Source organism: Lissotriton helveticus, chromosome 7 (genome assembly GCF_964261635.1).
Source record: "Lissotriton helveticus chromosome 7, aLisHel1.1, whole genome shotgun sequence".
Classification (NCBI taxonomy): Eukaryota; Metazoa; Chordata; class Amphibia; order Caudata; family Salamandridae; genus Lissotriton; species Lissotriton helveticus.
The window spans coordinates 1,929,668,095-1,929,681,853 of NC_136068.1; the positions used below are offsets into that span (position 1 = coordinate 1,929,668,095).

The 13,759-nt window shown below is 39.6% G+C and overlaps 1 protein-coding gene across 2 annotated transcripts in view; it reads right to left on the reverse strand.

The window, feature by feature from the left end:
- Positions 1 to 738: 738 nt before the first annotated feature.
- The window catches only part of LOC144770914 (uncharacterized), a 72,645-nt gene continuing 59,624 nt past the window's right edge, over positions 739 to 13,759 (reverse strand). For both annotated transcript variants that reach the window (XM_078655730.1, XM_078655729.1), the window contains exon 9: positions 739 to 2,601. In XM_078655730.1, the coding sequence (XP_078511856.1) occupies positions 1,907 to 2,601 (695 nt within the window). In that variant the 3' untranslated portion in view covers positions 739 to 1,906. The remainder of the gene's footprint in view (positions 2,602 to 13,759) is intronic.

Consider the following 13,759-nt stretch of genomic DNA (forward strand, 5'->3'; position numbering starts at 1 on the left):
AACAAACAAAAATTGCGAGAAATGTAACTAGTGTACCAGCGAGTGAAATGATCGTAAAGTAAAGTCAGAACTAAGAAAAGGAAAATTGACTGAAAATCAATTGAACGGAGAAGTGACACAGGGAAGACACTGACAATTGGGATACAAATTCAACTTATAGTGATTACCACAGCTTCCTATCTTTTATTCTGTCTAATTTTAAAGATTGTTAATCAGGTCACACTTTCAACCCGCAGTAAATCTATATGCCATCTACATGAGTGTCCATATAAGTCCATAGGAGTGGCCCAAACCTACCACCACCACCTTTAATTAATGGCTATTTTATCTGACATCAAATGCAGTTTTTGGTGTACGTGCAATGTGTTACTTCCTGATGATGAATCTATAAACTACCACACAAGGTAGAAACACCATCAATACTTTCTCTAGATATTTATTATTCATATTCTGAAACGTTCAAAACCTCTCTTAATAGAGTTCTTTGTGTATATACATGGTTCACTTTGATGTTATTTCATGACTGAATTATTGGAGATGCATTATATTTTTGAAAATAAAACCTAGTTATTGTGCAGCGTATGTGGCTGAACTCTATTCTTGAAACGTAGTGAATGTGACTGTGGTAATTAACCCCTTTGATGCTTGTGACGGAACCATTCCGCCATCAGTCACGGTTGAGCTGTGCTGATGACGGAATGGTTCCGTCACGACCGCACCCTGTTCTGGAATGTCCAGCACAGGGGCGGAATCGGCACCGCACGGAAGCGGTTAATGCGACCAACAAACATAGATATGTATATCAAATGAGTCAGTCGTGAACCACTGCATTTTTCAATGCTCTGCATGCCTAGCGGTACGAAAGCAGAGACCCAAAAACCTTGTGGAGACCCTGAAAGAAATGATGAGTTACAGTGAAAATATAAACAGCCACAATGGAAGTTTCTAGGCAAAACAAATACAAACAAATGCAAAGTAAAATTATAGAACTGATTCCGCATCAATGTATGCATTTCAAGTATTATAAATAGAAGACAGTGTCCATCATGTATTGGAATTAGGAGGAAGTCAGTTAGCAAATGTCTCTGCTCCGGTTTCACATTTTTATGGTACTTTCTTCAACACCAATTGAGCTAAGGGTCTGTTGTGCAAGATGTCTTAACCGGAGAGAAGGTACTTCAATAACCACATACTGGTTTGTGTTGTGTTTTTTCACTCCTATGTTTGTTACAACAAACCAGTGTTTCTGCCAGTATTGGTGACTTATGATTTGTATTACAGTGCCAGAGAAAGTTGAGTCCATGTGGCAGACCTAATTTACAACATTTCAGATGTAGAAGACCAGTTTCTGTTTGTTTCCATAAAGAGACACTTTTGGTGCCATGTGTAGAAAAGAACCAGGTGTAGAAAAAAACAATGATGTGTCTTGGTAGCTAATCTATTACTTTGCAGCATCAGGAACAATTATTTCTTCATTTAGATTGTCTTTTTGGGTGGAGACGGTCTTCCAATTTGGGGTTTGCTCCGCTACCATGAACCCGATGACAGATATGAACCTTTGCTTCCATGCTGAGCTGCCGTGGCAGGAGCATGGTGCATACTCATATACGCATTCAACCGCTTGGTATTAGGAACCATAGGACTTGCTTTTTTTACTTTGATTACTGAAGTGAAATCAACACCACACAGGGGAGTTTACAGTCTGCTAGATGGACCCATAACTGGACGTTGACAGCCAACTTTTTAACCTTGAGAATTTTCCTAATGTTGCCTTTCCACAACAAACGAACCACTGTAAGCAATGAGTACCCGCTTGAGAAACAGCTTTGCTTTGACCCCACACACGAGTCTGTGTTCTTCCTCAGGCACCCTTTTTCCTCCGTTCTTGGTCTTCCAGTTGAAGTTTTTAATGCACCTTCTGGTGTCTTACAAGATCTGTCTTTTGAATAAAAGTTTTCCCGCACTGAGCACACTGATAGGGCTTCTCCCCTGTATGTATCATCTTGTGTCTACTGAGAACTTCCTTTCTATTGAAACTTTTCCCGCATTCAGAACATTGAAAAGGCCTCTCCCCCGTGTGTATTCTCTTGTGCCTAACAAGACAGGTGTTTTTATTGAATGTTTTCCCACATTCTACACACTGGTGTTGTGTCTCTCCCGAATAGGTTTTATGTGGTATGAAAAGATCTTTCTTTGAAAAAAAACTTTGCTCATGCTCAGAAAATGGGTGTGTTGGTGTGTCATTGTCTGGAATCTGGGGTGCTGCAGGAACGTCTCTCTGGTAAATACTTAATTCCCTTTCAGTATATGCAAATTGGTTCCAGTGTTTTAGTTTACCCAGACTTGCAAAATATCCGGCATTTTTCACGGCGCTCTCGTATCCAAGGTATGTAGGTGGTCTGTCAGTTAGAGATGTTGCCTGATGTAATTTTGTGTGCGTAGAACAACTAAACACACTTTTGCAAGGATCAGGGTTACGTTGCAACCAAGTTCTGCTTTTAGAAGTAGTTTCTTTCTCAGAGTTCTGGTGTATTTCAACTTGTAGGGATTTGCATGACAATATTTTATTATTAACTGCTGAAGAATTCATGCTTCTATTATCTGTTTAATAAAAAAAAGATTAATTTATTAAAGTAGTCACAAGTGAATTTGGATCTTTAACATATTTTACAAATACTCAACACTAAAGTGTACTGCAGGAGATTTTGTCATCACATACAGGTCAGCTGTATTTTAGTCTCTGTTCAGCACAAATTGACAGTCTGGTTTTAAGCCGAAATATAGCACATAAATCCTTGAGGGTTCAATCCACGCTAGATTTTTATGATACCAACTGGAGAAATAATTAAGCAACACTTTTTAATAGTTATTAAAAATCCAATTAAAGTCAATATTTTAATAAACATTAAGGAAAAGGTCAATTTAGAAAGTTACTTATTCCCTGCCTAAAGCCCCTGAAGACCCATTTGTATTTGCTTTCCCACATCTGCCAGCCAGTAATTAACATTTGAATAGGCGTGAATAGGTGTGAACTGTCTCCCAGGAGCAAATTATAGGTTATTCTGAATGGGCTGAAATGATCCTTCTGAACCGGACAAAATATCCAGGGACTGTGAGCATCCTTCTAACAATACTGTGTCAAAGCCTGCTTGAATGTAAAATCCTGCTTTACAGGGCTGCTGGGGTTTTAAATAGACCACTTGGGACGTACTACAAAAAGAGCTCTCCTGTCACAGGAAAATATTAGCTGACCCCTGGGCAGGGCCCTTTTTTTGTCTGCCTATCCGAGCAGGCTCCAATTACAGGTCTGCAGGGTTTTAAATATAACACATGGGGCATCATTTAACAGGCGAGAACAGAATACAAGGCAATATTTCTTTATCCACAGTCTGGTTGCTGGGAAAAACTGCTTTGTTCCACTAGACTTCTGTCTCTGTGTTTAAGGGTGTAAAGTGACTGCCGAAACTGAAATGTATTGTTAGATATGGGAGAATACTAGGATTACCATAGTACACTCCCCACTCACACCCCAAGTTTAGTATTTCAGAAGACTTCCATCATTTTGAAAATACCCAAAGGGGATAGAGTCGACCCGGCAAACTTTTACCCAAGTGGGTAGGGTGTGGCTAGGAGTCACGTCCTCCCACTAAATTGTGCCGGGCATAAATGTGGCATCTCCAGACACCCACTCCTACACGTGCCGAAGAACAGAAATGGACTATACCTGCTGTCTGCGACCTGAGGGGAGCTTTAGAGGTCTCTGGTGCCTCTGGAGTCCACTTCTTTGTCCTGTGTGCAAGGCTCCCTCTTGTACCCAGGACAAAAAAGTGGACTAAAAGGGTCATAAGGCTGACCATTGAAAGCTATAGGGGTTACAACAATCTTCACGAGGCCTTTTGCTGCAACTACCCAGCTGACCAGTTGCAACTGGATCTGGACCGTACCTTGCTGTTTGGCCTTTGTCTGTTACCCTGTGAGTCCTAAGTGCCTCTGCTGCGGTCCTGAGGGAGCTTTAGAAGTGTACTTCCATGGTGGACTGGGGACAAAGGACTAAAATCAGAAGGTAAAATATTTGACTAGGACGAACCTGGCTGGTGTATCCAGCCAGAGATCCATCATGGTCAGCATCGAATTGAGTCTAGGTCCCAGCCTACTACAAATATTGACTATCATTGGAACTTTATACTTCTTGGTGCTATTCTTGTTTGACACTTTAACAATTCATATCTATGGTTTCACTTGTTGGATTTCAGTTATTTTTGTGTCATTTTCTTTAATACATTTTAATCTATTTTGCTTATTCAGGTTAAGATTTTTATTGTGTTGCATTTCAACTTTATTACTGTTTTGGTACAGCTTAAATACTGAACACATTGTCTTAAGTTAAACTTGTCTGCTATGTGCCATAGCTAACAGGGGGTTGAGCTCAATTTAATTTAGTGACTTTAAGAGTTCACCCTGACAAGGGTTTCTATATTTCCTTGAGGTATGTAGTGACCCACCCCAATTAATAATCCAATTTCTTACATGTTTGTTACCAGATAAGTCTTTACATCAGAAGGTAACTAACATCTGTGTAGGTTATGTGTATATCGAGAACCTTTACACTGCCCTGCAGTTTTTGACTTCCCATTTTTCACAATTATTAAATGGTAAAATAAATCTTTCAAAAATATATTGTACACTATAGCAAAGTGAGAAGCTACTCAGAAAGCTACTAAGAACATACTTTTGCTGATACTTTCAAGGAAATAGATACAAGAAGTGTTATCAGACACTGTCCTCAACTAAAATGGGGGGCTTCCATGTACCAGATGTATTTATGGTTTAAAAAAATGTTTGTATAATTACAAAAAACATAATGGACAGTCACATTAAAACACTAATTACAACTATCCTTTTTTGCAAAAAACAAACAAACAGAAAGACTCCTAAAAACATATATGTCAGCGTCCATCATTTTCTCACAACCTGTGTGGAGGTTATCGTACTGTACAGATGCGTCCCACAAACAAAGCTACTCTTAGTAAACTGTGCGATCTACACATTAAAAATCAATAAGTCCAGTACTTCATGTTTGAGAGAGTTTACAATACATTCTCATATTTGGCAGAAAAATATTATATTTAAAAAAAATTTAAATAATTTTAAAATTCCAGAACCCTGACAATCTTTTCAAGGAAGACAAGGTATTAACGCACAACGAGAGAAGAAGATTATCTCAAAGAACCATCCGGTCAACATTTTCAACAAATACATTGCAATTTAAAAAAGAAAACTATATACTGAGGTGGGAATCTAAAACTCAAACATTTAAAAATGATTACATTTACCCGATAACAATTACTTGCACTTCACAGGTGGTTCTTTAGGGCGTAATAACCTATTTTTCTTTCATTGAGAAATACATTAATACTAGCAATAGTATTTTTTAACAAAACAGAGAATATTTATTCATATACTGAGGTGGGAATCAAACTCAAACATTTAAAAATGATTACAGTTACCAGATAACAATAACTTGCACTTCACATGTGGTTCTTTGGCGTAAAAACCTATTTTTCTTTCATTGAGAAACACATTAATACTAGCAATGGTATTTGTTAACAAAACAGAGAATATATATTCTTTTTTCTTTATCATTTCAACCGAATTTCCTGTCCCATACGAAAGCCTCAATAATCAAAATGGAACAATACGCACACTAAACAAGTTAGTTGTCAAAAAGAACATCTCAAGTAAAAAAAGAGGGCCCAGAATCTTACAAAGAAAGTACAACATTAATCAATTTAAATTGTAATAAAACACAAACATATGCAATCTGCTCAAAGGAAAACAGCCTTGTTGAGTAAGTAATTTTCTTTGTATTTTTTCTCATAATAAATGGAGTGCAGATGTAAAATGGAAAATATGGCTCCAGTCAATTACAGACTATTTAAAAGAAATAATTAAACTGTCGTAAGGGGTAGGTTTATACAGGGAAAGGGCTTACTGGAAATGTGTAAAGTATTTCTGTGGTTGTTGAATGGGCAGGGCGGTTACTCTAGGAGACTCTCGAAAGAACCTTAGAACATAACCACTCTGCCTTGAATATGTCATAGAAACAGTTGAAAAAAATATAACAATTATCAGTGAGCACTCTGGTTCAGTGGTTAAGGAGGCGGCACAGAATATGTCTATGCATGTTGGCAGACTAATGCCTGCTATATCAAATTTGAAAAGGAAAATAAGAACTAAAAGCGGAAAAAGGCTAGCAAATAATTAAATATCTCCCAATATAAAAAAATCCAGACATGAAAATGTAAAAATCACCTTTACTAATGACCCTTTTGCATGATAACTAAGACCATAAAAAATTCATATTTTCAGCTCCCTGTAAATTACTTTCACTCGAAAGAAGTGAAATTTAGATGATGTACGAGACATTTAAAATTACTCCCAATTTATTCACCCAAATGTACACAATTGCATGCAAAGGGCAATGACTCAAGCATGCCATTAGCATATACACTACTACCGGCAAGCAGACCTCCACCGTTTATGAATTTTTTCGAGACTTTAAATTGGATACGATAACTGAAATAAAAACAAGTTTACCCAGATACTCAAATTGAAATGTGGCCTAATATTAAAAAATACACCCCTCTTTAGAGACAGCATGCCAGATAGTAAATGATAATTGGAGATCAAAAAGCTGTCAGCTTTTGTACCTCACAATTTAGAAGACAAGCATTTTTCAGCAATCATTCAGAGTGAATACTTTAGTAATAATGAAGGAAAATTGACACCATTGTTTAATTACTTTGAAGATATCAGGATTGGTCGTCTAAGCAGTTTAGGTCACAGAAGACTTCCATGTTTTAACATTGATTGGTGGAACTGCTACATGACCTGCTAAGGGGAAGGTGTTAAAACTAACAATGACATGGAGGGATGCCATAACTCTTTTTTCTTCTTCCATTGACAAAAGCTCCCCTTGCTTTCTACTACTCCTTGGAAAAAAATTAAAAGCACAACATTTCCAAACATTGAACACACTTTTTTAACAGATAGTCTACAACCTAAAGTTTCAAAAAAGCCCATCAGAGATTAACACACTTGGGGGTAGAACGAGGGGGGGTGCTCGAGGTTACAGTAATTTTCCAAGTTCTGTGGAATGGGAAAGTCTGGCTATGTTGCAAATGCACAACACGAGAAGTGAAATGATTGGTTCCTGGTGATGTAGGTAGAGATATGATTGTTGCTGAAGTTTTTTTGGTTTTAATTAGCGTTCTCACTGTTAGAAGTTACAGCAGATTCAGTTAGAGTTTGAGGGGTACAGATCCTTTCTGCTTCCTTTCTTCTCACAAGTATGAAGCTTAATGCTAAACACTTATTTCAAATATGGAAGACTTCTACTGGGGTCTTTACTATGCTGACCCTGTCTTGCATTTCCGTATTTCCTTTGGACCTTATTCTACGAACCATCCTTACTCTAAACTTAGAACCCTGATTAGATGATTTTAGAACTTATTCATGCTTAGGAGAGAGGATCGGAATTTCATTACGGAACACCTATTTCTATTTCTCGGCTTTTGTATACATGCAGCTATAATTATTTCATATCATATTGCAATGGGTTCTCTGAGACTGAACCCAATGGAATATTACAGCTTGTCAGCTTAATTATGTGTCTTTTTAATATTCTCCTGATATGCATATATACTGGTATGATTATTAATTGGCAATAAAACTAGTTAACTTCAATTATTGATTTCTGGTCCTTATTGGTGGGCCAAATGAGCTTCACAAAAGTTGAAATATTTTACTATTGCTAACTTCCTTTGCGTCTCAATCAACTTAAAAAGGTCCATCAGATGAGAGATTGCAAATGACGCACCTGCCCCCCTCATGCGTCTTCCCAAGTGTAACAATCTAAAACATTTGGAGGTGTAATGTTGTGCGGCTTATACTTTCTCAGTAAAAACTGTGAGTTTGTTGAACAACATAAACGCCAGGATTGTGCAAGACTGATTCTGCACACATCATCAGGATATGTTGCCCTTAGTCTTGCTCATAGTGCACCATGTGTTCCCCAAACCTGTCCCGGTAACAAATGGATTCTGCTACCTCAGAACGTGACAACCCTGACTCCCAAGGAAAACGTGGAAACAGATCTTGAACCTTTTCATTTGGTTACTCATCCATACCCAAAGAGATACACAAGCAATACTCAGCAAGGCGTTTCAATATTTATCGAAGCATTGTGATCCTTGTATAAAAAACATGCACTGCAATAATCAGTAGAAGGAAACAGAATAGCGTGATCAGCATTACGAGAATGGTCAACCATTGTGCTATAACAGAGAATATTTGCTTGCATATAAGTACTGCATTACATTGTACTCCTACCTAGCTCTGCCTATCCTAGTGTACCTAGGGTGGGTGAATGTACCAGAATCCCTGTAGGGTGAACTAACTCTCGTTACATGTGGATTAAAGCTGGGTATTATCCCACACAAGAGGTAAACAGGAATCATCTAGGCTGGAATTCCGGCATGGGACGACCTCTCAGTGCCAGTGAAATGCTCCTCTAACTAAACAAGAAGTGATGCATTTATATAATAAGCATCGCCTTTGTTGCGATTCGGAGGTCCCAGTCAGGCTGCTATTGCAGATTCCATTGCAACAAAATAAACAACTTTTTGCTCAGTGAACGGAGCCCTTGTACAGAATGTACAAGGTAGTTGATAATATGCCTACAAAGTGGAAATGAAAGCAACAGCCATTTCAGAGAATATTATCCCCCACAGCCATGCAATGAAATGTGTCAAATGTCCATGTTCAGTGTTCAAGAAAAGATGTCAAGTTTAAACCTGAATATGCAAACAGGTGGTGTTCTCACTCGACCCGAATGTGACCACATGACAGTAAACTACCTAGAAAACAATGTGCACTACAATGGTTCTACATCATTTCCCACTAAAACAAATAACATTTACATTACTTGCTTGTGTTTTTCTGCATACATAAATTAGCTGTAATCTGATCTCAATCCATATGTAAGATAGTGAACACTGATACATATCATCATACTAACATTAAAATGAGTACAAAATGTGATGATTAAACATATGACTCATTATTGACTCAGGGCCATATGTACGACCTGCGAAAAAGCGCATCGCAAATTGCGAGTTATTTGCAACTCACAATTTGCAAGACGCTATTTTGCATGTACAACAGTGTGTTTACCACTGTTTGCGATTCCCAATAGGGTCGCAAATTGCGAGGCTCATGAATATTAATGGGCCTCTCAGAATTTGGGAGCCCATTGGGAATGACAGGCCCTCCCAGGGATGGTGGCCTGCTGGGCTCAGCAGACCACCATGTCTGGGACTGCTTTTATAATAAAGCATTTTTTTTTTAAATGCAGCCCATTTTCCTTAACAGCATGCACGCTAGCGGTTTTCCCGCTGTGCGCGGCACTTTTAAAACACCCGCGTTATATGACGAGCTGAGCTCGTCATGAGCGTACGAGAGGCGTAACTCATGACGAGCTCAGCTCGTCATGAGTGTCAAAGGTGTTAACCCCATCAGCGCTGATGACAAAGCCAGCTCGTCATGGGCGTTACCTGCGCTACGCGCATGACGAGCTGGCTTTGTCACGTAACGCGGGTTTTTCAAATTTCATCGCACAGCGGGAAAACCCGCTAGCGGAGTAGAGGTTAAAGGAAAACGGGCTGCATTTAAAAAAGAAAAATTAAACTTTTCAGTTTTTTTTTTTTAAGGGCAGGCAGCGGTCTCTAGGACCACTGCCTGCTCTTAAAAAATATTTTCCACATACACACAAATGGGACCCCTTCCTCCTTGTGAGTGGTTTACCACCTACTTGAAGTAGGTGGTAAACTGCAAGTGTTTTGCGTCCGCAAATACGGTAGCAAGAATCATAAATGCTATTATCCTTGTTTGCTGCAGCAAAGGGGAGGTTCTCCCTTTTGCAGCCACAAATAAGGGTCATACATCTCTAACTAAAATACACAAAATGTAAAAGAAAATTCTCAAAATATTTTAAACAAATTATGTATGAACTGAATAAATCAGTGAACCCTGATTCCATTAAAAATTAAACCATTCATAACACCTTACAGTCCTAAACATAATACACTGCCACCCATAACTACTAATCCCTTTTATCCACTCTCTAAAATAAATATCACTGTGTTCAAAATATATTATATCTAAACATCTGCACCTCAAAAAACTGCCCTAATATTTAATACACTACTGACCCAAGTAACCTATAAAGCCTTCATACCAGCCCCTGAATGATTTAAAAAAACACATTTTAAATAAAATGACCCAAATTAAATCCCCCAATAAAATGTCCCAAAAAACAATAGACTTCTCACCCATACCCTGCAACCTGTAGCTTAACTTTAAAATTATAATTATTTGAAACACCCACAAGAAATGTAATACCAATAATAACTGAAGCTCTCAAGAATTGTCCCAAAAATTATTACGCTACCCAAACATTTTCCCCATAACCCTTGCAACCGGTCCCTATATGAATTTAACTAACACCGTGAAAAAAATCCTTCAAACCGTTCCCTATCATAACCCCAGCGTCCTTTGCAATACGTCCCTAAAATTGAATGTTAATGTTATTTAAAAATGCACACACTGTACCAGAAAAAAACTGTCCTAATATTTAACACACTGCCCTAATGCACAAACTATCCCTGTGCCCTGAACCCCACGCCACCCCCTGAGTGAAACCCATCCCTAAACCTTAAAAACTCCTGCTAATACAATACACAATTCATCCTAAAGCACTAAAATCATGACAACCCCATATGTTTAACCTATCCTCGTACACAAAAAAAACCCTGGCTATCCCTATGCATAACCCATCCCTGTGTCCTAAAAACTCCTTGCAATCCCATATGTGCAACCTATCTTTGTGCACTAAAAACGCCTTGCTACCCCTATGCATAACCCATTGCTTTACCCTAAAACCTCCGTGCAACCCCCTACGCATAACCAATCTGTGAAACCTAAAACCTCTATGCTACCTCTATGCATAAAATATCGCTGAGCTCGAAAAACGCGCTGCGACTTATATGCATAGCCGATCCTTGAGCCCAAAAAACTCCTTGCAACCCCCTACGCATAACCAATCTGTAAAACCTAAAACCTCCTTGCTACCTCTATGCATAAACTATCGCTGAGCTCCAAAAACTCCTTGCGACTCAAATGCATAACCGATTCCTGAGCCTAAAAAACTCCTTGCAACCCCTATGCACAACGCATTCTTGAAACCTATAAACTCCTTGCAAACTCTAAGCATAATCCATCACTGAGCCCTAAGAAACCCAGCTACACCCAAAGCATTACCCACCACTGAGCCCTAAAAACTCCTTGCAACCACATGCGTAACCAATTTCTGAGCTCTAAAAATCCAAGCTACCCCTATGCCCAACCCATACACCTACCTGTATGTGATGTAACAACTCCCTAAGAAATACCACACAATGTGAGGGGTTCTGATGCAACACCTACTTCGATGTAAAAACACTGAAGTATATGTGAACCAAAGTAAAATTCTTGGAAGTAATGGTAACACACCAAAAGAGGGGTTTTGCGGTAAAGGAAATTCAGATAAAACAGAAATGAAGAGGGCTAGGACTTTAATACATGCTGTTGTATACAGCCAAGATGTAAGTACTATTCTAGGCCAGAACTCACTTCTTTGAAACCCCAGGGGAGGGTTGGATCTGGACTGCGGAAAGACCCCGCTGTAGGTTGAAGCAAGTTGCGAACGAACAGGATTCTTCAACTGCCCTAGTCACAACGCCTAAAGAACAGCATACTGGACTCAGCGATGGACGTGCCCAAGAGGCCAGACTGAGCAACCGAGCTAATCGCCAAGAATGTGTTTAGAGGAGCTAACTCGACAGATGTGGATGAAGAACTATGCATGCACAGGAAGGAGACGCAATGACAAGAAAGACAGGGAGATAGACTTCAACAAGAAATAGAAAAGGAAGAACCACTGCAGACACCAGTTACAAGCACCCTATTGTGGGATAGATATTGACTAAGGATGGACTGAGGCCAGAATGAAGTGCGAGGCACTCAACCCCTTAACCCTCCCTGGGGGACAGAGAAAGCACAAGTAAATGTTTAAGCATGCTGCAAACAATGTAAATAATACGAAATGCGGGTACACAGTCATGTTTGGCTGAGCTGCTCTCACCCATGGCAGGAAACTAGTGTTGTGACCACTTAAAGGCACTGTGTTTGAGAGTTAGCGTGGTGGGTTCACTTTCAGGTTTTAGGTCAGGTGAAAGATCAAGGGAGGGTGACAGACCTTTCCAAAAGTTAGGGAAACAAGTGGTTCTCATGCTTGGTAAGTACTGGACATGAGTGTGTGGGGGCGTTAAAGAGTTGGACATGTGGTTTTCACAGTTATCATGTAAGATAAAAGAGTGACAGATGCGTACAACCATGCTACTGGGCCAGAAGCAGGACTGTACCAAAAGGATGCAAAAGGAACCTGACAAAGATGGAGCACATAGATTACATCCTAGAACTAACAATACTCTCCTGGAATATCAATCCGCTGGGAAATCAAATCAAATGGGGGTATGGTGGCCCAATGCATAAAGCTACACTCCCCAGACATTGTGCTGCACCAAGAAACACACTTGATGGGGACAGATTGCACATTCCTGGGAAAAGGACCAGATATCACCTTGGCTCACGCTGGGTTTTCCACCGTCTGTAGAGGAGAGCAGTAAAGCAAAGAAACTACCCCCCCCCCGACCCCTTCTAAATAGTAAATAAACGGCTGAACTCCAATGGGTGGGATGCGGGGATACAAGAGATGTGGGGAAGGCGCAGAGTATCACACTAGTTAGCGTATATATAATTCTTGGGGAGATAATTGGGTATATAATACTTTGGGAGAGGAGCTGGCCTAACGGCTAGGGCGGTTGACCTCGAATCTGGGGAACCAGGTTCGGGTCTCGGCAATGAAGCTGAACATCCTGTGATTTTGGGCAAATCACTTAATCTCCTGCCTAACAAAATGAATGTGTCCTCATGTAACGCAACTGGTGCTCATGTAAAGCGCTCTGATATATATAAATATATAATCGGTTCTTGAGAAAGTGAGTGCCTCAATGGTAGAAGCCAATTCTACACTTCACATAAAAGGTGGAGACTTCGACAATGTAATGGTGGACAATACTGACAGAGCGGCCCAATGCCTATCACACACACCCAAGCAGCCACACTTCACTAGAACCATAGGCCTTACAGACATTTGGAGACTAAAATGCTCCAGGGAAAAACAATATTCATATTTCTCCGGAGCACAAAACATTTTTCATACAGGATTGCATATTTATCCCAATGGGAGAAATCCCACCTGTAGGAAGATTAGAACTACTGAAGAGGGGAATCTCAGACCATTTACCCTTGCATATGACTGTAGGGACTGCCAAAATGAGAAGGGATGCATGGAAGCTAAATGCATGGGCATTAGCAGAAACAGAAACTTTAGCAGAAATAAGAGCAGAATCTATAATATACTTTAAGCAAAAGGAGGGGACGATGGAATCCCCTGGAATGGTCTACGAGTCATTTAAGGCAGTATTGTGGCACAGCTCAGAAAATTAATGCTCATAAGAATAGCAGAAAAGGTGAGAGACTAAATTCTCGAGTTAGAAGAGAAATTGATTGTGGGAAAAAATCCAAGTGGAACAGCTAG